The sequence below is a fragment of the Prionailurus viverrinus genome, chromosome A1, assembly GCF_022837055.1.
Source record: "Prionailurus viverrinus isolate Anna chromosome A1, UM_Priviv_1.0, whole genome shotgun sequence".
Lineage (NCBI taxonomy): Eukaryota > Metazoa > Chordata > Mammalia > Carnivora > Felidae > Prionailurus > Prionailurus viverrinus.
The window spans coordinates 232,281,011-232,306,356 of NC_062561.1; the positions used below are offsets into that span (position 1 = coordinate 232,281,011).

At 43.8% G+C, this 25,346-nt stretch overlaps 1 protein-coding gene across 3 annotated transcripts in view; it reads left to right on the forward strand.

Moving 5' to 3' along the window:
• The window catches only part of CTNND2 (catenin delta 2), a 941,962-nt gene that overhangs the window by 889,255 nt on the left and 27,361 nt on the right, over nucleotides 1-25,346 (forward strand). For all 3 annotated transcript variants that reach the window (XM_047878029.1, XM_047878014.1, XM_047878024.1), the window contains 2 exons: nucleotides 2,434-2,644; nucleotides 7,876-7,960. In XM_047878029.1, the coding sequence (XP_047733985.1) occupies nucleotides 2,434-2,644; nucleotides 7,876-7,960 (296 nt within the window). The remainder of the gene's footprint in view (nucleotides 1-2,433; nucleotides 2,645-7,875; nucleotides 7,961-25,346) is intronic.

The following is a 25,346-nucleotide window of genomic DNA, read 5'->3' on the forward strand; positions in this document are numbered from 1 at the left end:
ACACACAGAGCTATTCTTGCTATGCAAATTTCACATGATGACAGGATTCAAGTTCTAGTATGAGAAGACATCTTTTCTCAGAAGCATAATCGAAGGCTAAAACAATTGTATGCCCTTTAGAGAATTAACAAACTTTGTTCAGAGGTTTTCCCCTCTATGGAATGATTTTACTTGATTTGTCTCTCCACTTGGATGGTCAAAAATTTAGACTAAAATGTATCCCTCCACATAGACTAAGAAATAGATATATGAAAAATCTCCAATTGTCCAGTGAAATGTCAGTGAACTGTATTGGAAATATTAGAAATAAAATCATTCCAACGGGTTTCCTTGACAGGTTGTGGTAGGTAATATATGGCGGTGACTCCTATCATTCTCCATGGAATGGAAAACAGTGTTTATACAGCGTCGTGGGGCAAGCGGGGGAGGCTGCTCTGGGAGGAAGCAGTTGCCTGTGTCACCTGAATGTTAGGGGGACACCTTGTATTTCATTCACGGCTCTTGGATTTGGAAAGCATGCAAAATGAAACACACCTTCAAATTTATCTGAGATAACTTTTTAACTGACAGTAACAACAAAAACTGGAAAATGCTGCAGCCGAATCTTCTCTCTCTTTTCATTTTTGCTTTCAACCTCAGTGATGTTCAAGGTCACAAACAGTCTTCCATACTCCGTCAGGAGCGTGAATGCCCCTGTATGCCCAGTGATTGAAATAGCTTTCTGTTCCCTTCCTCCATCACTTCCCTTAGGAAGAAAAATTTTAAGCCATCCCCCCATTCATCCATCTTCTCACATCTGTGGAACTCAGATTTGCCTTACGATATAATCTCTGGGGGTTAATGACCTGATGAAGCCCCGGTATGCTGAGCTCAGCAAAAGGAAAATCTTAGCCAGAGCCGAGTGTGATTTAATGATAAATACATACAGCAAGTTGCTCAGAGAACTGCCCATGCACAAAGGATCTTCTCCTAACTATTTTAGATATTGTCTTTAGAAAATAAATATGCTACGCTTGGGGGTTTTCAGGCAAACCATTTTTGTCAGATACTTCTCAGCTACCATCAAGTGAACGAAGACATTTTCCTATTTCAGTAATTTAGACATCAGCATTTTTTTTGGCCCAAGCTAAAATAAGCCACCTAAACATAGGATAAGAGCAGATACCAAAATGATATGGGCCTGTGTTTTATTTATTAATGCCTGGAATGGAGATGCCATTGCCTTCTCCCATGAGTTCCCTTTCCTTACCCCAGGCACCTCGCACTGGAGGATTAAACAGCAGAAGAGGCTATCCTTTAGGGACATGTATGGAGGAAAACTATTTCAAATGGCTTTCGGGAGCTAGCTAAATATGTCTAATTGGGGGATAGGAGACAAGGAAGGGATTTTAATTTGGACACGTGCCAATTCCATCTGAAAAATTTAAGAACAGCCAACTTTGCTACAGGCACTCATTTACTTAGTTCCAGAAGTAAATTAATGGAACAGAATTGGAAGCTGCAGGTGGGATGAATTAATGTCTTGCAGGGTTATTGGTAATGCCTAAAATGCTTTGTAAACTAAAAGTACTCCATAAAGATGTCATTATAAGTACCTCTATCATTGAGAGCAGCAAGATTAATAATGATGAAGCAAATTAAGGAAGCAAAGTTGGATTTTATTTTCTTTGTTTTTCACACAAAGGGGAATGTGTCAAATTAGTAAGTGTTATATGGTAGAACCAGACAATAAATCCCATCAGAGAGACAGGTGGATCATTGGGTTACCAGAGTTCCAAGGACACCTAGTTATACATCATTTGTAAAGCCTCTCTCCCTTGCTTTGAGTGTTTCTCTTTGTTTTATAAGGGCCCGAACTCGGAAGTTACGTACACGATCATGCTGTCCATATGTTTGTGGTTTGACTCTGACTTGTTAAATAGTTCAGGCCCCAACGTAGTTCCCATCAAGGTATTTTTGATGTGATGTTCGAATACCATATGTTTTCTTGACTTCAAGAACCACTGACAGCTCACATCTACAGAGTCCCACATCCTCAGTACTCCTCGTATTTTACATACTTTACACACTTTTACTCATTTAATCTTTGCAACAGCCTTGTGAGATAGGTACCATTAGTGTTCTTGCTGTACAGGTTTAAAAAGCCTAGGCTTACAGTCATGGACTAACTTGCCCAGAAATTCTATCCCACATCCATCAGAAAGTCCGTGCACTCACCATGAGGGAAAAACTGTTCTCTGTATGGGTTCAGTGACCCATGCCCAACAGAGCAGTGACCCAACAGAGAATTTTCAGTGATGAGAAACAGACAATAATGCATTAATGTGGCCTCTTGTGTTCTCGGTTTTTCTCCCCTGTTCCTACCATCGCCTCTCCCCTCGTCTTCCATTTTGGCCTCATTTCAATTCTTCCCTTGACTTTTTTCTCCCAAAGGCAAATATGCCATGCGAGACCTCGTCCACAGGCTTCCAGGTGGGAACAACAGCAACAACACAGCGAGCAAGGCCATGTCAGATGACACGGTCACAGCCGTCTGCTGCACCCTGCACGAAGTGATCACCAAGAACATGGAGAACGCCAAGGCCTTACGGGATGCGGGCGGCATCGAGAAGTTGGTTGGCATCTCCAAAAGCAAAGGAGATAAGTAAGTCGGACGGTGACTTCATATCACTGTGGAATGGGTATTGGTAGAATTGGTTCTAAGTATACGCAGCATCCATTGGTCATGGGTAACATTGTTGAATGTCATTGGATATTCAAGAGGAGGGAAATAGCAAATGGTTTCCAGGCTTCCCACCCATGGTGAAAGCTGATTTTAACTGGTAGTCTTGGTGACTGCCATGATACTGGAGAGATACATTTGACAATCCAGCATGCATACACTAGGAAAGACAACCCGCTTAACCTGAGTATATGAAAGTGTTTTGTGGTTGCTGTTCCTTTGTGGTTGCAGGCCCGGGTGTTCATGATGGATCCACATCCTCGTGCCCTTTCCCTCATCAGCTGTACGGAGCAAGCCATGCAAGGAGGGTGAGGGAGCACACAGTGGGGAGCCCAAGAGCTCATTGCTGACCTGCCATCCTTCCATGCTAGCCATGCGTTTGAGGCAAATAGTTTAGTTTAACAAGTCACTGTGCCTGTCCTTTCCAGTCTAAAACTGAGGAAGGGGCTGCCCTAACATCCAAGAAGTGATAATCAAGTCTTAAAGCATGAATAGAAATTTTGCAGAGGGGATGGTGGTAAGGAAGGACTTCTACACTAGTGGAATAAAGAAAGATAAGGCTCTGTGTCTGACGAGCTGCACTTCCAGGAAATGGAAATGTCCCCCATTTGATTTAAGAATCAATGGTATCTTGCTGCATGCAACCAAAACATATCTTCAGAAGCCTGGGTGTCAGTCTATCAGCAAGCTGTCAGTGTTACAGAAACATTCACAAACCTTAATTAAATTTTGCCTCCTAGAAATCCCTCAATGTAATCAATGAGATTAAGAGGGTAAACCTTTTGTTACCCAAGGTCTACTTCTTGACTTTCCACTCCCTGCCTCCCCCCATTTCTTCACAGCTAAACGCTAAATAATTTTTCTTCCATGATTAAGGGCTGTGAAGGATGTACTTTGAGACTATTTGGAAATTCTCTCTCATTATTTCATTTGATTCAGGATATTACCATTGTATAATAAAAAGTCTCTGGTTTCTGGTTAAGACCTTCAAAGAGGTTCAGTCAACAACTTAGTATTAGGATTTGAATACTTTTTTATATCAAGTAGAGAGGCCCCACTGGACTCATGCAGTAATGGTGCCATATAGATAGTTGGCTTGAATTGTATGTTATTATATTGTACTTAAAATAGGTTGCTCTTCTACATAAACACGAAACCACATGGTTTTCTTCTTCATAGAGCTTCCGTAGAACTTTGGGATCTCTAATTGAAATGCTTACCCGTTTTGAACATTAAGAGCTTAATATGTCAATGCTTTTTTAAGCAAACACGCACACACACACACACACACACACACACACAGACACACACACACACACACACAATAATACCATAGTCCACAAAACATTCTGACCTATTTGTGCATATTCATGAGATGTTCAAAGATTTTTTTTTCTCTGAAATGTAAGAATAGGGAGTTTGAGGGTGGTCTGGCGTGTGTTAATTTCTTCCAATTGTGTGAACATCCTTACTGTAGCATACATCACTAAATGGGCCTTAAAGAGAAGAGGTGTTTTTATCAGTCCTATGGTCAAATAAAACTACTTGGTGAAACTAACCTAAAAATCACTTCAGGAAACCATCCATGAAAGAGTGTGTATCCACAATGCCAATCCAGAAAATGGTCCTGATAGGTCTTGTCCAATCTTGATTATTGTTAATGGGAAGTTTCTTTCACTATAGATGATCTCATAACTGTCCTTTGACTTGACTGAAAATTGCTTTTAAGAAAGTCATGTGTTTCATTTCATTGGCCCTTGCCCTTTTTTTTCCAAAGCTAATAGTCGAGATTTACACACGAGTTGAATAATCAGTACTGAACTGGGTTGAGTCAGGCATCTTCCCTACTTTCCTGCTTATCTCAGCCGTCTTTCCATGTGATTTACCTCTTTTTTATATAATGACTAATTTGGGGATCAAAACAAGGTTTTTATAACTGCAGATAGCCTCATCTCCCACCTACACTTGAATTTGGTTACTGCTTTTCACCGCCCTTAAAAGGAATCCAGAAGAACTGTTCTGAATCTTAACACTAAACTCACCACTTATCACTCGATTCTGTTATGACATTAGGCGCTGAGATTCCCAAGGCCTTCGACAAGTTTTAACAAAATAGAAATTCTTTATTGAAAGGAGAGTTTTTTAAATTGGGGATTAATCATTGAAAAATAGAGGGAGAGCAGTTTGCTCTGGTTAATTTGTACAGATCTGCCCTCCCTAAAATGTCCTTAAAAATTATTAACAGAAATAAGTTTAATTCAAACCTGATTTGTAAATTCCAGATAGCATAAGGCACAGGTGGAAAAACATGCCTCTCTACGACTCTGTATTTATGTGTTTTATTTCTAAATATACAGAAATTTAAAGTATGCCACGCCTTTAATGAGTCGGACTGGTGAGTTGCCAGTCATAGTCTGTTTGAACTGTACAACTCATTGTGTTTTGCTAATACAACCACCAACACTGGGGTTCTGGGGTCCTGCGGCTTTGGGTAGCTGTGCTCAACACCCACGATGAATTGCACCAACGGTGCAGTCACCCCTCATTTGACAACGTTGGTGAAGATCAGGTGTGGTATAATCATCAATGACTCTTATAGGAATCTTATACTTACTATTTTCAAGTCTGGATAACTTAAATTATTCTTTTCACGTCATTTTAAACACCCATTATGGACATCCTGTCACATCTATCTCTTTCAAAAGTACATTTGGGTTTTTTTTTCTAAATTTAACAATTATATAGGAAATAGGGTTGACTGTGTCACTGCATTTTGTCATGAGACAGAAAAGCCATTAACAGTCTCAACCGTTACTTGTCAGTAAGGAACTGTGTATTGCGGCTTAGGTTATAATCACTTGTCACATTAGAAACACTCAATTGTTCAGTCCTTCAATCAATAGTTATAGTCTTTCAAGTAGAAGTTGCTATGGTATCAGTCTAGTGATGGGTCAAAATTAAAGTATAAAAAAAAAAAAGCAATGTGTCTTTGACCGTCGCATGTTATGACCCTGTGATGTGTTGGCATTTTAATTGAAAGGTTAAAACCTGCTATTTATTACACATTTGTAGCCTTTTTCTATTTTGTACCCAAGCAAGAAGGAGAAACAAAAAAATTACACTGTTTCTGAATAATTTTTGCATGCTGTGTCTCGACTACCTTACCAGTATCTGAATATTAATGCATGTTCCTCAAGAGTTGCTTAACTGTTGTCATGGACAAATATCTAGCTAACAATGATAAAATACAGCAACACATAACATTTAACCTTTGATTGATTATATATATATATATATATATATATATATATATATAACCTGAATTGATTATATAAGGTTGACACACACCTGTACCTGTATCCATGAAAAGCTCTAAATTCTCTGTCTTTAAATCAAAGGAACCTAATATTACATGTAGCGCATGACACTAACAAAAATTCTGAGATCATTTAGCAACCATGCATTTAGTAAAGGAAAATATGTGTGTTACGTATATACGTTTCATCTTTCATAGTGAAAAAAATTGAATTTATGAGAACTCTACTTTTTTTTCTTTTGAAAACGCATGATATAACCAGTGTTTTCAAACACAGCCAAAATTGTATTTCATCTCCGTGATAAAAATAGTAAGCATGGCTGTTACTGTCACCAGTAAGCAAGTGGATGAAGGAACCTTCAACTTACTTGGTCTAAATCGCAAACTTAAAGACCCAGGAAAATAGCAGACATTTAACTGACCATGTATTAACATCCCATAATTCCATCACAAAATGCATGTCCTCACAACCTCCACTTACTCCGGCTCTCCTATCCAACCTCAACCTCATCCCATCTAACCATCTGCTCACTTTCTATTTATTTCAAAAGCCATTTTATTTCAAAGGCATTTTTGGTCCCAACTCAGATTTTCTCTTCTGGGAATCTTTGGGCCACTGCCCCACTGGTCAGCTTCAGGTGGGTTCACCTCGGAGTCCTCATGAATGGCTATGTCCTGCCCGACTCCAGGAGTCACCATACACATAGACCAGGGGTCAGCAATCTACAGGCCAGGGGCCACATCCCACCTGCTTTTGCACTGCCTGCTTTTGTAAATAACATTTTATTGGAACGCAGCCACATCCACTCGCTGATGTATTATTTATGACTCCTCTAGCGGTACAGTCACAGGGCTCAGTAGCTGTGATCGAGACCATATGGCCCTCCGAGTGGCGTATATTTATTATCTGACCCTTTATAGAAAAATGCGCCAGCCCCTGAGACAGGCCACAGTGGCACTAACAGCCACTAGAGGGTGCAGCTGTTTATGGAATTGGCCATTAGAATAAAGTATCTACAGGTAATTAATTAATAGCTTCCGCCACCACCAGCCAAAATAACTTCCAAGAATGTGATCACATTAAAGCAACACAGATTTATTGACCTCGTGTCTGTTTGGAGACACAGGTTGGCACCGACCCAAAAGTCGAAATATTTAGCTGTTGTGTGTTTCATAACGATTTTAAAGCCATGACTCAAAAAAAAAAAATGATCTGCAGGATGGAACTTTAATTGTACACAGGGCTTTACTTCTAGATGCTTATGCCTTCCTGTGTATACATGTGAGAGAGCATGCACACACATCTTCCTTCGCTGCCGGTCCCTTGTGCGTGGTACCATCGGCAAATGGAGAGCAGCTCCCTGTAATCACGTAAGCATGCGGAACCAACACTATACATGCTCTCAAGCTTCAGCTGAGAAAATGAAAATATTTTTTTTCTTCTTGCTGCTACACAGATATTACACAACACTGCCGTTAAAACTCCCAAATCTGGCCCTTCCCGATCGGTGTGTTTCTCTTCTTTCTTTTCCACTTTAGTGTTTTTAGTCAAACACTAAATTTGCATTCAGACTCAAGGCTCTGCTCTTCCTTTTGCATTTTGAAAATTCTTTGCCAAGCTGACTGTGTTCCTATCTCTTGCCCTCATGGGTGTGCCGATGAGAGGAAGGTTCGAGACTGGTGGACCATCCCTTGCACTCCCAGGGGTGGGAGGGAAAGAGCCGGGAGGCCATACGGATGTGGTTTTTTTCTGTAAACGCTGGATCCTGATGAGTCAGCGTCAGTCTGAAACCCAGCTGCCCCACTTTTACCATCTTACGTGTCTTCTCTCTATCAGACACTCTCCCAAAGTGGTCAAGGCCGCGTCTCAGGTCCTAAACAGCATGTGGCAGTACCGAGATCTGAGGAGTCTCTACAAAAAGGTAAGATTTGCTTTACCTTCTTGGTCCCTGGTTCACACAGACCCTGAGCCCAAAGACAAACTATCTGGTCACAACCACGTACATTATAGACATGGAAAGTGCTTGTCCAACAGTCCGAGTGACGGAAACACAACTAAAAGGCAGGACAGTCAATGAGGAAGCAGGAGAGAAGGGTCAGCAAGTGTCCCCGAATATACATTAAGATCCAAGAACCTTCTGGATTAGACAGACCCATGTGCATAGGGTCTTACCCTAGATTGTCTCACGGAAATGAAAGTAACTGTTTTCCCGAGCTTCCATATTGTACAATAGACTAAAAATTAAAGAACTGAACGATTTTGCAAAAAAAAAAAAAAAAAAAGAAAGAAAGAAAAAACAGGCATCAACAATAATGGTGGAGAGAAGACAGAAAAAAAAATGTAAAAAGCAATTCAGGAAGCCAAGAAGTGTCACAGCCCAAGAGCAACGAGGAGAAGACCCTACAGCCTGCCCTGTGTGCCTCACCCAACCGTCCCTGAGTTACCACCCATCAGGAAAGGCCTGATGTTCCTAATGACGGGTGCACATCAGGAGGCAGAGGCTAGGCATTTGTCCCGCACACTCTCAGGAGGCAGGAGGGAGTTTGTATCATACATGTCGCAAGGGTGTTCATCCCCAAAATGGTTTCAAGTGTAAAATCATAAGGGAAAAATGTCACATCTAGAAATTTTGCTCTGTATGTCATTTCCAAGTGATGGTAAATAAAGGGTGTATAACTTTTCCTTTTAGGGTTAGAAGGGGAGAATGTTTTAACAATGTGTCTCAGAAGTTGTTTCTGTTGTTCTTGGACCAGCAAATGTGGATAGCTTAAAGGATTGATGATCCCGTGATAGATTTGAGTGGATGGACAGGGAAGAGACCATCGTTAATCCGCAGGGAGAATAGTGTAGGCATGGATCTCCGTAGGGATTCAGAAAGCTTAAACAGGACTGGGGTGGGGGGCATGGGCTTCCTCAACAACTGCTGAGAGTACCTCCTTACACCCTCTGGCCACAGGCATGAGAAGGAGGAGGAGCCAACGTCACTGCTGCCTTCATCCCCTAGCCTGCCATTCTTGGGTTGGGAATGTGGGGCCGCGGCAAGAGGTCACATCACAGAGAGCAAGACCCATCTTGCCAGAGGGAAATTTTTCTAAGCCAGTGGGAAAAGAGTAAATATTTAATAACTGGTTCTGCTAAGTTGGAGCCTGTGTGTAGACTTACCCCAAGGTCTGTCTATCTCCCTTATGCTCTCATTACTTTGCACTTCGAGTTTACAAAGTTTAGCCTATATATTTCTCTTTCAAGATTTTCCTATTTGCTAAGAGCAAGTGTGTTTAAGTTGAAACCGAGATGGCAAAACGCAGTGTTAGGGGAGTGTTGTAGATTAATTATATTCTTTTCTAAATATTTGGCACGTCAGCGTAAGCCCTTCTCTCAAATGTTTGGGGTTACGTTTTGTTTTGCTTGAAATTCACATCCCAGAATCCCTACTTCGTTCCTTCCTGGACTCCTCCAGAAGCCAAATGAATTCTCTCCCAGGGCAGGATCCTTCAGCTGAACAGGCAGCTTGGCATGAAGAACACGCTATCAATTAGAAGGGAGCTGGTCGTTCTGAATCGGTGGCTCCGGAAGCTCGATGAAATATTACTGCCTCAAATAAACTCCACTTTCCCTTGGATCCTGAACATTTGTTTGCTGAAATACACCTTCCCCTACTTATGTGCATCGAAGGGGAACTGCTTTTAGAGACTCTACAAGTTATTTGTTGAATACTAGTACAACTTGGCCATCTTAGTTTCTTTCTGTGTCGGTAGTACAGTCCAGAAAGTGTAATTGTCTTTTAATTTTCATGAAGGAGAAAAATGTGTTGACAGGAATTTAATGGAGCTAAGAATCAAGAGCTAAAGATGATTTAAAATGTGTTTCGTGTGAGGACATTCAAGGAGGATGAGCTGGAGAAACGGATGCCAATGTTTTCAGTTGACCCGTGGTGATGTTTTCAGTTGACCCATGATTTAAAAAGGTGGAGAAAGAGCCGTTCTTAATAATTTCCAAATTATGCGGTTGTGAAATGAAATGAGGACCTTTATGCTCAATATCATAATAGCAGAGCTCACCGTTCACAAAAGCTTTTCTTTTTGAAAACTCCTTTGGTGAGAAGACCAGATTCATTCATGCTTGTGAATTGTTTTTAATCAGTGGGGAAATAGATTTCCTTTTTGTTCTTCCTTGACAATTTGCATATCATTGAAAAAATGTCTGATCCGTATCTTTTAATTCTCCACGCTTCAAATCTGTTTATTAAACATCTATCGTAGGCTTAAAGGAAGAAGAGTTTCAGAGAAAACATAAGACATGGGAAGTAGCTAATGTGGGTAAAAATGAAATATGGAATGGGGCACCTGGGTGGCTCAGTCGGTTGAGCGTCCCGCTTCGGCTCAGGTCATGATCTCACAGTTTGTGGGTTCGAGCCCCACATTGGGCTCTGGGCTGATGGCTCAGAGCCTGGAGCCTGCTTCGGATTCTGCGTCTCCCTCTCTCTCTGCCCCTCCCCGGCTCATGCTCTATCTCTGTCTCTCAAAAGTAAATAAACGTTAAAAAAATTTTTTAATGAAATATGGAATAATTACTAGTAACTTCAATAGTTTCAGAGATACGTACTACAAATTTACTGGATGAACTAGGGCTAAGAAAAGTACAGAGCAAAATCTTGAAGAATTCATGGAGTTTGCATAAATCAGGAGGTAAGACATAGAGGCATTACGCGCAAGAGGAAAACATGAGTAGAAAGAGAGAAATGGAAATGGCATATCTATCAGACAGAATTAAAGGTCCATCTGTCACTGGCTAATTTCCTCCCAGGGCTCAGACACAGAGGCCAGGGTCTCATTTCATTAGCTCAATGACTTTATTTTACATAGAGAGACACATTTAATACATCAGAATATTCTTCTGGCTGGGTGTGTTATTGACCAATACAAAATTATGTTTGGTCCCTGACACATTGTGAGCCAAAACATATTTGTATTATCTGAACCTTCAACTTCAGTGAGGCCTGGACTTTTTTTGCCTAAAGGAAAATCAACAATTGTAAAAGGATTTTATCACATGCCTCATACACCGTCTTTTTTCTTTCTTTTTTTTTTTTAACCAGTCCTTAAGTTTGGATAACCACAAACAGAACTTTAAAACCTCTTTATCCGCTGTATCATCACAGAGGCTGTTTGGTATTGGAAAAGAAGATGAACCCTTGATATAGGCATGAAGGACAAACTGGAGGTCAATGATTCTGGACTTCTTCAAACCTCGGTACTTTAGGAAATTGAGGTCACTGACATAATGGGGTGCTTATGTTTGACCCTGGTAAGGACCATCGGGACAGCTGGTTTTAGAAGAAAGGAGACAAAATTGGGGTGGTGGGGAGACATAGAGTTATACGATTACAGAAATCATTGTTTGCAGACCCTTATATAATGCCTTCATGGTCTGTACGGCATCTCCCAGACCTAGTTATACCGGTTGGGATGCAGGCTATGCTGTTCTAACAGAAAGACTTAAAAGGCAGGTGGCCCAGGGCCAGCAGGTGATTCCAGGAGCCATCTTGTCGCTGTACTTTGCCTTGTTGTCCTTGCCTTTGTAGGCAAAGTTCCCTAGCTCGGCCGTCTCTCATTCCAGCACACAGGAAGAGAGAGAGGGGAAGTGAGGACCAGTGAGGTCCTTGTAAGCAAGGATACAAAAAGTGCTGAACTCCTGCTCACATCCCCGCACCAAGAACTCAGTCGCATGGCCGCACCCAGCTACGAGGCAGGATGGGAAAAGCGAGCAGCCGTGATCCTCGCTAAACTTTACGGCGGGAGGAAGGTGGTTATTTTACTAGAAGAAGAAAGGCAGTAAAAGCTCCAGTAGTCATTTCCCTGTGTTCAAATACATTTAATATCAATTGCATTCACTGTCTAATGAGGCATATTATTCCATTTTAGGGTAGCTGTGGTTATTCAGAACTTCTTACTTGCATTAAGTAAGAATCTCTTGATCAGCAACTTCTGCCCTCCAGTGCCATTCTGAAAAGTCTAATTTTTCTTCTCTACGATAGCCTTCCTGTTTTTGAAGCTAGTCATTCCATCTCCACGAGATCATGCCTTCCCAGGCCAGACATGCTCAGTTCTAATATATCAGCATTTCCATGACCTTCGCACGACTCTCTCTTTTTCCTACATGAGTGCAAGTTTGTCAGGATCCTTTCTGTAAGGGGGCACCCCCAAATGAGAATATTCCTCCAAATTTAGTTAAAACGGAAGAAAGAGAGTGAGACTGGGCTTCCCTGGTGCTGGCACTCACCTGCCCATAAGGTTCAAGAGCAAGTGAGTGCCGGGGAGGCTCATCCTTCCACCTGGTGAAGTACAAAGAGCACAAGGCTTAGAATCACATGGCCAGAGATCCAAGGAGCGGCTTGCCCCTCACTAGCAGCGTGACATGGCAAGTGCCTTGAGACCTCCCTGCCTATTAGGTAGGAATTGACTTTGGGCAGCCCTGTGGTGCCTTCCTGCAGACGGACAGCGCACAGACCTTCAGTTCACCAGGTCTCACTGTCAATGCTCACAGGTGTGCTGGTGTGGTCTTATAGCCTTTATCTGAAACTGGTCACCAGCCATTACTAATGCGGAGTCTCCAGAGAAGTGAATAACCTCTTAAAATGGTCTGTGGCAATTCTACCTGGTGGAATGCTCTCTCTAGGCATCCGGACATGTCCTCAGGGCCCTACAGGTTTGGGAGGCCGGGGCTTCTTGATACTTGCCTTCTGCTTTGTGTTCCAGTCTGGCGTCAAAAGACCCATCACATCCTTTGATGGAGACATCGGGCATCTCTCTGTTAGTCCCACCCCGCCCCTTGGTTTTCTCAACCGTGCGGTAAACACAGATACACATGCCTGGTAGGATCACTGATTGTGCCCAATGGGACAGTAATCATCAAAGAGCTTTGTAAACTGGAAAGTCATATGCCCATGGGAGTTCTAAAATTGTTCATTGTTCATGCCATTTGGCTGACAAATGCTCTCTGCCATTCTGTTCACAGGCAGCTGGATGTTTGGATCCAAGGGTTTCATTTGGCCATCACCATCATCATCATGATCATTATTGGCTTCTACATTTTCATAGCTCTCTTCCTCCTTGGTTTCCCTACCCTCTCTCCTCCTGGCCCCTAGATGCCTCTCTGGTGCCCCAGCTTGCACTCTAAGGGTATAAGTAAACCAGGTTACACAGGGCTTTACAGGGAGGCCATTAATGACAATGTAAGTTGCCATGGTTTTAGAAGGGAAGTGAAGGCTGTTATTTTATTTAGTGCCAACCCGTGTGTGTGCAGGTCACATGTACTGAAGACTAACATTACATAGAGGATGGTGGAATCTAGGACGGCAAAAAGAAGACATGAGTTCAAGCCCTGACTTAGTAAATAGCATGCCACGTTTCCCTGATAAGGGGCCCTGCTGTGATCCTGTGTGTTTTTCAGTCTGAAAATGATGTCGTAAAACAGCATCACTCACAGAAATATTCTTCTGGTGACTCCTATGACATCACTGTCCCCTAAGTCACCTCAAGTTGTCTGATTGCTGCTTCTTCATCATTCTTGGGCTCATCTTCTTGTTCATGCTTGAATGTGATGTCCCCCGGGTGTGTGTCTAGATCTTTCTTTCTTTTTTTTTTAATTTATTTGAAACAAATTTTTTCAGTGTTTATTTATTTTTGAGAGACAGAGAGAGACAGAGCATGAGCAGGGGAGGGGCAGAGAGAGAGAGGGAGACACAGAATCCGAAGCAAGCTCCAGGCTCTAAGCCATCAGCACAGAGCCTGACGCGGGCCTTGAACTCATGAACAGCGAGATCATGGCCTGAGCCGAAGTCGGACACTTAACCGCTGAGCCACCCAGGCACCCCTGTGTCTAGATCTTTCTTATCTCATGCACAGCCTCTTCCTGGTCTCTGGACTCTTTCCTGGGCTTCAGTTACCGCCCACATGTAGGGCTCTTCCGAGTCTGTCTGTCTGTACATCTGGCCACCTGCCAGATAACCAACTCAGATGCCTCAAACAAAACTGGATCTCAAACTGACCTACCCTCCTGGGTTTGACTCCTCGTCCTACAACCTCCCTCACCTAAGCCCATACCCAGGAACCATCGCTGGCTCTCTCCTCTCCTTCACTTGTCTGCATCCATCCCACCACAAAGCCCCACGCTTCTGCTTCCGTCTGCTTCTTCCTATGGTCATGACCGTGAGACAGCTGGCTTCTTTCTTCTGGATGATTGCCACAGACCTGTAACTGGGTTCTCCACCCTCAGGCTGCCTCTTCTCCAGGCCATTCTCCAAAGGGCAAGCAGGGCAGACTTTCTAGAAAGCAACTTTGACTAAGTGACTCTTGGGAGCCATACCTTCCAGTGGCTCCCATTGCCTCAGGATGGAGTCCAAACATCTTAGTTCAGGCGTCGAGACCTTTTAGGAGCAGCCTCAGCCTAGCTCCCCAGCTCACCCCTGGCCTTCTGCCTACATGTAGCCACCAGCTATACTGAACTCCTGTGTCCCCAGGTCATTTTCCCTCCTTCTCTCCCCACCCTCCAAAGCCCTTCCACAGTCCATGCCCCACCACCCCACTTGCCCACCTAATCTTCTTCATTTGTCCTACATTTTCTATATCACCTACCCTGAAAATCATCCTTCTGACCTCCTCCAGGGCTGAATTAAGGCCATTCCTTATAATTTCAAATAACTGGAAGGTATTTCCATTTGAATGAATAAAATTTTTTTAATTCAAACTTCTAAGCATTATGAATAGTTTGAGCTTACAGCTAAAAAGGTTGCAGCAGAAGGTGCCATAATATTTAATATCTAAAAAGAATTTTTTGTACTTTTAAAAAAAATGTTTATTTTGAGAGAGAGAAAGAGAGAGAGAAAGCACGAGTGGGGAAGGGGAGAGGGAGAGGGAGGAGGAGAATCCCAAGCAGGCTCCACACTGTCAGTGCAGAGCCCAGCACAGGGCTCAGTCCCACAAACCATGAGATCATGACCTGAGCTGAAACCAAGAGTTGGATGTTTAACCAACTGAGCCACCCAGGTGCCCCAGATTTATTTGTACTTTTATAGAAAACAATTTTCTTGCTGGGTTCAAATATTAATTGCGGGAGGATTTGCATTGTGAACTTATATCACAAGTCATTTCTTAATAGAAATGGCAATGAAACTTGCCTCTGACTCTAGTACAATTAAAATATCAACCCCTGGGGCGCCTGGGTGGCTCAGTTGATTAAGCGTCTGACTTCGGCTCAGGTCATGATCTCACGGTTCATGGGTTCAAGCCCCGCATCGGACTCTGTGCTGACAGCTCAGAGCCTGGAGCTTGCTTCAGATTCCGTGTCTCCTTCTCTCTCTCTCTGCCCCTCCTCGGCTCGTGCTCTCTCTCTCTCTCTCTCTCTCTCTCAAAAATAAATAAACATTAAAAAAAACTACCAAGGGGCGCCTGGGTGGCGCAGTCGGTTAAGCGTCCGACTTCAGCCAGGTCACGATCTCGCGGTTCGTGAGTTCGAGCCCTGCGTCAGGCTCTGGGCTGATGGCTCAGAGCCTGGAGCCTGTTTCCGATTCTGTGTCTCCCTCTCTCTCTGCCCCTCCCCCGTTCATGCTCTGTCTCTCTCTGTCCCAAAAATAAATAAACATTGAAAAAAAAAATACCAACTCCTAAAGAGCAGAATCCTGAATTACATGCAAAATGAGCAAACACTGCCCGAAAGAGGCTGCACTACTATGTGCTAGAAAATCGGAAGGAAGAAAATGAATAAATCCAGTCTATCCCTCGGGCAAAAATAAAGCAGATGGCTCCACTTTTTTTAAACTTGAGGTTCTTAGTTTACTTGAACTACTTTGATTACTCTGTTCTCCAAACTTCTAGATTTCCCCTCTTGGCTGCCAGTGTCTGAAGGCTTTGTATGCAACCCTCGGCTTAATGACATGGAAAATTGGCATTTATCTCCTTCCTAGCCAGTACAGATCATTGTTTTATTGGTCTTCATGAGGCGTTAGGTCCAAGACCAATGTGCTGGATCTTCCTGAACACAAATTCAGTAACAGGATTGGGTTTTAAAATGTCCATGGCCTGTTTTGCCTTAAAGTGTTCTGTACCCAGCAGTCACTGAAAATGTAGGCTTGCTTATCGCTGGGACTCAGATGTGGACCAGATTTAGCACATTGTTTTTAGGCTTTGGATCCAAATCTTTCTTCCATCATAGTTAAACGGTTCTACGTTAGTATTCAGTCAGTAAAGGTGCAAACGAGGTCATCACGCTCGCGCTCACGTTAGGGCAAAATGACCTCTTAATAAGGGATTCCAAGGAGCGAGCCTGAAGGTTTCACTGGCTGGTGTTGTTCCCCCCCCTTCTTTGCGGTTGGCCCCTCGGTCAGGTTGCCGGCCAGGAGGTTCCCTGCCACCTGCCACGGCATCTGTCTTGCGCGGGACTCATCCTAGATCTCCAGCTCAGCACCGCGGCTCTTTGTTATTTCTGTCTCTCTGTACCTCCAGGCCACGTGCTGGTCTCTGGGTCTCAGTGGCACTCAGCTGGTAAGGCCACTGTGCCCCACAAAGACGACCCCAGAGGGTTCCAAGAAAAGCTTCACTGGCAACCTGCAGTCACCCCAGGCCATCGTGTGATGCCAGGGGGACCCTCCTCGGGTGATCACTCAATGAGAAATCATGGCCCTCCAGGCACAGTGGGCCCGCTCCGTCTTCTGAGGCACAGATATATCCTGAGATGGAGCAGACGTTGCAGGAAGGCTCAAGGGCACCACAGCGAAAATGCCTCTGAGTATCAGGTGCAGAAAGAAAAGGATCAGGAATGAGGGAAATGTACCTCTGTTCTTGCATTGCTTTGTTTCTGCCTGGACTTCCTGCTTAGAAAACACGCTGGGCTCTTAAAACAGACTGTGGAAAGGGAGAGAACAGTCCCTATTGTCAAGGAGGGGGTCACAGTGTTTAGCTTATGATACTGAGCCTTATTAGTTTGCTCTAAGAAATTCAAAGGGCTCCAGAGAGAACAGCATCCACTCAACCTGTCCATGAGTGAATTAAAATCCCTGGTCCATAAATGCAGGAGTCAAATCAAAGCCAGATCAGATGTCAGAATCGCCCTCGTGTTGACAATCATCTGGGTTAGACACCAGACTGATTCTTTCCACTAATATTCACCGCCCAGTGTTCTCGCAGCTGTACTCCTATCGTGGCCCCCACCCAGAAACATCAGTTATCTTTCACAATGAGCTGGTGTCTCCCGGAATGCCAAATTGTTTGTGCTGGAAACCGAGTAAAGTCGTGTTTCTCTGGATAGAGATATTGTATTCATTCTTGCCGTCGGGATGAGAGAAGCAGAACATAAAACGAATCTTTAAATGTCCTTCCTTTTATTGTCGGGAAGATAGACTCTCAGGTTGTGCGCACCATTCAGCCAGTGACTGATGAGCTTAGGGAGGATTGGAGTCATGCCCTTCACGGCCCGTCTCACACAGGGCTCCCTTTTCTTACTGCTGCCGTGTTCATTTCATTGGCTCTTGCCAGCACTGCACTCGCAAAACAAGAAATCAATAAGTAATTATAGATGGGTGAGGGATGCCTGCAGATTTCCTCCAATGTCCAGACCATACAGGATGAGAGAGTGGACACAGCCCCTGTGTGGCTTTTCACTGCTTTGGGGAGGCCACAATGCACAGACGAGCCCATGGTCCCTCTGCCACAAACGGGAGTCATGGACTCGTCATCCTCACCTGCTAGACATTGAAAAAATCAGTACTGGAGGGGCGCGTGGGTGGCTCAGTCGGTTAAGTGTCCAACTTCGGCCAGGTCTTGAACTCACGTCCCACGTCAGGCTCTGCGCTGACAGCTCGGAGCCCGGAGCCCGCTTCGGATTCTGTGTCTCCCTCTCTCTCTGCCCCTCCCCCACTCACACACTCTCTCTCTCTCTCTCTCTCTCTCTCTCTCTCTCAAAATAAATAAACATGAAAAAAAATTTAAAAATCAGTACTGGATCCCAGTGAGAACTGGAAAGCGGTTTTGAAATATTGTCAAGAAAAAAAACACAACGGTGTCAAAATTTCAAAATTTTGATCTTTAAGCTTTACGGTAAGAAGGGCTTTCACATGTTGCCATTTTGAAAATTAGATTTTTGCTTTGTGAGTATCTAAGATGTTGATGGAAAAGCAGTAAATCCTCTATAGACATAAATTAAGCTACTGAGTGTAGAGCTGTCATTTTATCAAGGAATTTATTAATCTTTCTAATGTGCCGGAAAATTCTTCAAGAGATGACTGGAAGGACATAAAGACTTCGGCCAGTTTCTGGAACAACCCAAGCCCAGTATCCTCAAGACTTATAATCGCAACTCCTCAGGTTCTTTCTTTTCTAAATCACTTGATGTCAAGTTGGGGTAAGAAACAAACAGGCGGAGGTTAAACTCAGCTATGATACTGTCTCCTCCATAAATCCGGGCGTTTGCTTGTTGACGTTTATATCGACAAATAAGGTCTCTCTTCATGAGGTCCCCTGACCTCTCTGAGACACTTCTCAGACACTCATCATATGATATCTGTCCAAAAACAAAGGCACAAATGGGAAGAGAAGCAAAAATCAATTGTGCAAAAGTGGAAATCGATGCACATGGCAGTTGCTAAACAAGAAGTGACTAAGTTATAGCTATTGCTGGGATGGATGTCCACGTCGGGAAATCCTGCAGAGCGGCACCCAAACTGAACGTTTCCTCTGTGCCTCCACTCTTCCACGAGGCTTTACCCATAACGTTTTAAATCAAAACCCACAAAAATACCCCAGAGACCAAAGGCAGGGAAAAAGGATTGAATCAGGAACAAGAAAATTCCCTAAGCTTAATGGGAGTCTACAACCATTCTTGTTTCTTACTTTAAGCAATTAGCTGAACCTTATCTGCTGTTTTTTAGTGGATGACAGCAGTTGGGATGATGTTATTTATGTCTATGAGAGCCTTAATTGCTTGAGCAGAAAGTGTGATCAGTTTCTTCCCCGTTCCTATCTCTCCCTCACCTAAGCTGTTCCTTCCCCTGTCCCAACCCCATCCACCCACCAGCCTCTGGAAGGGAAGGAAGAAGAGAGGCGAGCATAGCCCAGCCTGGCCAGTGAGGTTTTAGCCTGTCGTTGGTCCTTCTCTCGTGGGAGCAGTGATGTGGTTTGCTCAGAAGAACCACCTCGCAACTGAGAAGCCCTGGCCTGGGCCTAGCCTCCCCCAGCTAACTCTTCTGATTTCTCCATCAGCCTCAGGATTCCACTGCTCTACTGCACATAAGTCAGGGTGGGTGCAGGTTTTCTGCCTCTGTAGCATAGGTAGTTTGGGAAGTCTGGATTCAGAAGAAGCGTAGGCTTTGTGAATATACATTTCTGGACAGGTCTTGGAAGGGGCTCAGGCAGTGGATAGGCCTGGGATCTAAGCTGTTGGAGCTCCATGATCAGTCCATCTCTGCCGCTGAGTCTGTGTATCTGCTGAAGACACCAGTCCCTGCAAACCTCGCCCTCCAGAGAGTCCACGGTCATGCTGAATGGGTAGTTTGCTCCCCAGGCTTCAGAAGAGAGAAAGTGGGGAATGCCCAGCCCATCAGCCATCTCCAAGGAAGCTCTCCTCACTTGCAAGCTCTGTGCCCTCTAGTGAATTCTCAGCCTGATCTTGTAGATTCTGGACCTGAGACATGCTAACCCTGAAGACCGTATTTTGTCTTTTGTCTCGCATAAGAGTGTAACAGTCCTGGTCTGACACCACACCTCCCAGACCAGGGCTTCTGGTTCCTTCTATCAGTATTCACCGTCTCTGTTCATTCTCCACCATTGGCTAGCACTGTGTCCACATTCCAAGCAGCTGGAGAGGAAGAGAGAAGAGGAGGGCATAGCTTCCATATTCCCAGGTCTTAGTCACATGGCCATACCTCCCTGCAGGGGAGCTGAGAACGAGGCTAACCAAAAAACAGAGTTTTTATTGCAAAGTGGGAAAATGAAAGAGAAGGCTACTGAGATGCTTACCCCCACCACATTCACATGAGGTGGGCTAACACCAATGGCCTTTTGGTATTGGTAGCCAGTATTTACAAAAACCACATTCTTCAGAAGATCCCCCGGTGTTTTCATTAAGTTGAAAATCCTCCTACAATAATTTCCAGTTGGCTTCAATTATGAAGACTGTCTCGTGTCCATGAATCCTTGGTCCATGCAGAGAGACCAGTTCAGTGGGGGATGAGGAAGGACAGTAACGTTTCAGACACTTCCTGTCACTTGAGCAGTGCAAGGTATATTGGCTGCACCCCAGGGAAGAAGTGCAGAGGTCGTGGGGTGTGGATACACCTCAGACATTTCCTGTTGTTGCTCCTTGTTCTGTTGTAGCACGGTGCCCCTGACAGGCTGTCAGCAGCCCCCTGTGATGAAGCTGCAATAGGGAACATCAAAAATATAAAATACACATCAATTGCTTTTTTCTCGGCACCAGTCTGTACTGTAACACCCCCATCATCTCTCCCTTCTTGTTTAACGACATGTGATTCTCTTGGAGCCATCGTCATAATCCTATTAGCAAATGGCCATCCCTAGTTACTTCATTCATTCATCCAACACATGTTTATTGAGTCCCTACTCTAGCCCAAGCTCTGTTGTACGTAGTGGAAATACAGAAGTAAATATCTACCTATTGGATTAACTTTTCCAAATACACCATGGCACTTCAGCTGTGATTTCTTGCTTGCTTTATTTTATGCTTCTCTTTCTTGAGTCCTATTCCAAAATATGTTTTACTTACTTAATATCCATGCTTCCTATTACATCTTCTTTGAGTGAGAACCTTACTCTGTTGATTTTCCTCTTGTGTCTTCCGCCTCTCCCAATCATCATTCCTCCTCTGTGGGGACACATTCTGTCTGTACTTCTGTCTTAAAAACAAGAAATGTCCTCTCCTGCCCATCCTCCTCCATCTTCTGCCTTATCACTTCCTGTCCTCACATTTCCCACCCTCACAGTCACGTTTCTAGAAGGTTTTGGAGTTCATGTATCGTGCCTGCTTTCTCACTTTCTGTGTTAGGCTCTCACCCCCAAAATCTGACATGATGTCTGTCCTCATGCCTGTCTTGAAATTGCTCCTGATCACAGTGTTCCAACCAGTTCCACTGTCCGTGTTCATCAGGGAAGGCTTCCAGCTGAGCCAAGCAAACCTAAACGTCCAATGATACAACTTGGTAGAAGTTTATTTTCCTGTTCTTGCAACCATTCTGGACAGGTGTTCACGTGGGCAGATCAGCTCTTCTCTTTGTGGACGTTCAGGAGCCCGGAGCCCAGAGTCCTACCGTGTGTAAGGCTGTAAGACCTGCCACCATACTAGCAATGGCACATCCCTATCCCTCCGCCCTCAATGGGCTAGATCCCCATCACACAGCCATAGGAAGCTGCAAGGCAAGCTGGAACATGGGGGTTCAGTGTGTGTCCAGGAACAAAAGGAAATGGATTTGGATGAGCGATTAGTAGTCCTGACCATCTCCTCCTCCTTTGCATGATCTCCTCTGGGCTTCTCTGCCCCCACTCCTTCCTGCCTGGTTTTTCTCTGACCTCCCAAGGCACTCCCACTCAGTCTTTTGTGCGGGGCCCCTGGTCTTCCCTGAGGCATCTTTGCTTTTCTCCCTATTCCTTCCATTATAGATGAGCTTATCTGCTCCCTTGTGTTAAAAATACATTTGAATGCCAATGGCATCTACATTTATTTCTCTACATGGTCTTCACTCCTAAACTCAAGCCTATATACACAATGACCACGTGACATCTCGACTTCAGTAGATCACAGGCTCTAACAGTCCACACATCCAACAAGCCACTCTCCATATCTCCCCCAAATCTCTTCTTCCATTGTCGCCCATCTCAGTAAAGAGCACCCACTTGGTGGTTCTTTTCAGAAGTCTGGGAGTTATCTCAGGGTACCTCTTTCTTCCTTATCTCCACTGTACTTTCCACCAAGCCCTACAGGGTCTATTTTCTAAATGTCTCTCAAGTCCAGCTACCTCTCCCATCGTTACCTCCATCACCATCATGGTGGACCGCTAGTCCTGGTCCAGTTGCTGCCTGATTGGTTTTGTGGGATCTACTTTACCATCTTCAGCCTGTTGTCCATTAAGCATTCAGAATACACTTTTATAAATCCAGTTCTAGCCTTGTCAGTGTCCTGATTTAAAACTCATCAGTAGCTTCCAGTATCTCTCAAGAGAAAGCCTTACTCGTCTCTCCAAGCTCACCTCCCTCTACCTCTTCTCAGTCACTTGCAGCTACTCTGGCCTCCTAGTTCCTGTCTGTGCTCTTCCTTACAAGCACAAAGCTGTGCCCACCTCAGGGCTTTTGCACTGCATGGGCATAGGTTCATTCCTCAGCAAAATATGCCTTTTCTCTTCTCCCACCAAGCCTATCTATTTCCATCTCATTTTAATGGTCACTTCCTCAAGGAAATCTCCCTGACTCTCTCCAACCCTCCAAGGCTAGTAAAGAACCCTTATAATTACTTGTACTTTTTCTTCATGGCTCTTACCAGAAAAGTAATGTGATGTGATCATATCTTAAATGTCCATCTTCCCTCTATCTCCCCCTCAGGAGCCATTGCTACCTCCCTCTGTTCTAGCCCCTGTGCCCAGAACAGTGCCAGGCACTTATTAATGTTTATTAAATAAACCCAGCAATGTCCCCACTCTAGAGCTGAAGCTTAGCAGAGGACGCGTTCAGTGACCCTGCTTCCATGTCCACGGTCTGCAGCACGTTTCAGTAAGGGGGGGATGGGAAGACATCAAGGTTGGGACCCGGACTGAGATTTGAACTTGCTGATCACTGATGAGTACAGATGTAAAAGACTTGACTTTTCAGATGTCAGAATGGGATGCACTAGAAATGAGACATTTGAATTTGTCAAACACTGGACTTTCTTCAGTTCACCCCGAATTTAATTTTGCAGCACGAACTGGAACGCAGAGGGCATTGTTAAAGATCATCCACCTCAGGTCTTTGTTTTAAGGCCTCAGAAGGGACACCAGGGAAACAAAAGAACTGAACTGGTCTTATTTCAATTTTCTGAGCGTTTTTCCTGCATTCTGTTGGTACCAATTAACTACTGGTCGTTAACAATGGAACGCTTTCTTTGACCAACTTCTATAAATTTCTTTCCAGCCTGTTGAGTCTTCTCAGTCATCTTGATTCTTCAGAATTAGACCCATGGCAGTAAATTGAATTCCTGAAATAGATTTAGTTGGTATTTGCTTTGAAAAAAAGATGGTACGGGTTTCCCCCACTATCCAAAAGTAGAGTGCTCCTGTAAACCCTTTTGTAAACTGAAATCGTGTAAAGTGAAGCGGCAATTTCCATTTCATAAAAGCAGAAATCCTCTGTGGATTTCTTCCATTTAGTGAAAACAGGTTCTAAGGTAAGTCCTTCATAAGGGAAAAAATGGCGTCAAGTGAACTTTTGGATAGAGGGGAAAGTCTGTACTATAGAAGAAGCTTCTCCGTGTTTACTGTACCTTTAAGTAGCCAAATCAATTTAATTAAATTCCATTAGAAGCACCAGAGCTGAAACAAACTAATGAAAACAACTGGTATGTCAGGTGGTATTTATTTCTGTATTAAACTGCAAATACTCCCTTTTGGCCCCTAAGATTTAGTTTAAATATTTAACTCTACTAGGTTTTGTTGTCGAATTGTTGATGGAATTAGTTTTAATGAATCTTTAACAAACACTTTACCTTAAAAAGAGATGGGAGCTTGTTTTATTACAGCAAAGGGAGGCTGAGATTTCATTGACATGCAGACTCCGGCCTGGGCTTCAATCACGCCCGCCGCGAATACCCTACTTCCCTTTTTTTCTACAAAATACCTTTCATTGAAATAAGAAGGACGTTTGCATAACTACCACTAATTTGGAACCTCTTCTCTCTCTGCTTCATGTGATTACATTAATGGGTTTATTCCACTTAAAAATGACTGGAAAACTGGCACAATGTTGAGCAATCAAGTTTTTCCTCGGTGAGCCATAATATCTTAGCTGGTTGCCTTTTCAAAGGATGTCAACAATTCATGTTTTGACTTTCATCTGAAAAATAGGTTCCTGATGAAGAAGTCCTGTTAGTGCGTGCAAGAAACAAGCTGTAAGCGTTCCAGTTTGAATGAGCGACTGCGCTTGGGTTGCTAAAAGCCCAAAGGGTTTCTACCACACTTCCTTTCTATCTCAGGTCACTCAAAGCAAATTAGAATTGACAAGCTTTATGGACTGAGAGCCTTCAAGGACAGCTAACGCAAAAAACTTGTATCTGTTACTTCAGAATCAAATAGTCTGTGTGTGCCTACTGAGAAATCCTTGTTTAGAGGCCAAGAAAATCTCATCAGATTAAGGACGTTCCAGAGCTGTTTTCAAAAGGGAGGAAAAACGCCAATGACCGTAGATGGGCTAACAGTGTCCTAGTATGTATCTTGGGTTCCCACTGCCATCTATCTCAGTGGAAATAATAACTGTTCTCCATTTTCAGGTTAATTGTTGATTGGAGCTTTTGTCCAAGTCAGAGATGTCACTTAGCATTAGAAAAGATTTATTAAATCTAAATTCTAAGTATAGAAGAGAAGACTTCCAAAAATCACCTTGAAAATGGAGCTGTCAATGGGAACATCGCCATTTAACTTACCATTCGATGGGTGTTCACTCACTCCATCATCCTCCACCTGTTGCTGTCTAGTTTCCAAAGGGTTCCTTCTTCCAGAGGTCAGAGACCTCTAGGGAATTCAGGTGAAATTCCATTTCCTTTAATCGCATCTCCTGAACTATGTAACTGAAGATTTGGTATCTAACACTGTTACTCTCTCTTTTTTTTTTTTAATTTTTTTGAAAGTTTATTCATTTCTGACAGGCAGAGTGTGAGCAGGGGAGGGGCAGGGAGAGAGAGAGAGAGGGGGAAACACAGAACCCAAAACAGGCTCCAGGCTCTGAGCTGTCAGTGCAGAGCCAGACACAGGGCTCAAACTCACGAACCATGAGATCATGACCTGAGCCGAAGTCGGATGCTTAACCAACTGGGCCACCCAGGCGCCCCAGCCCTTTTTCTCTCTCTATTCGCCAGATCCTCTCAACAGCCCCTGAGATATTTACCCTTCCACCATCTGTTTAAACTCTGTAGTATATACATGGGGTAACCTCTCTCCCTCATCCTTTTCCTCCCCCTCCATCTAACAGTGTCTTTCTGTCCTTCTGCATCACTTCTCTGATTCAGCATGGAGGCCAGGGGGTTGGGGGCTCAGCTGGGTGACAGGATGTTTCCTAGAAGTT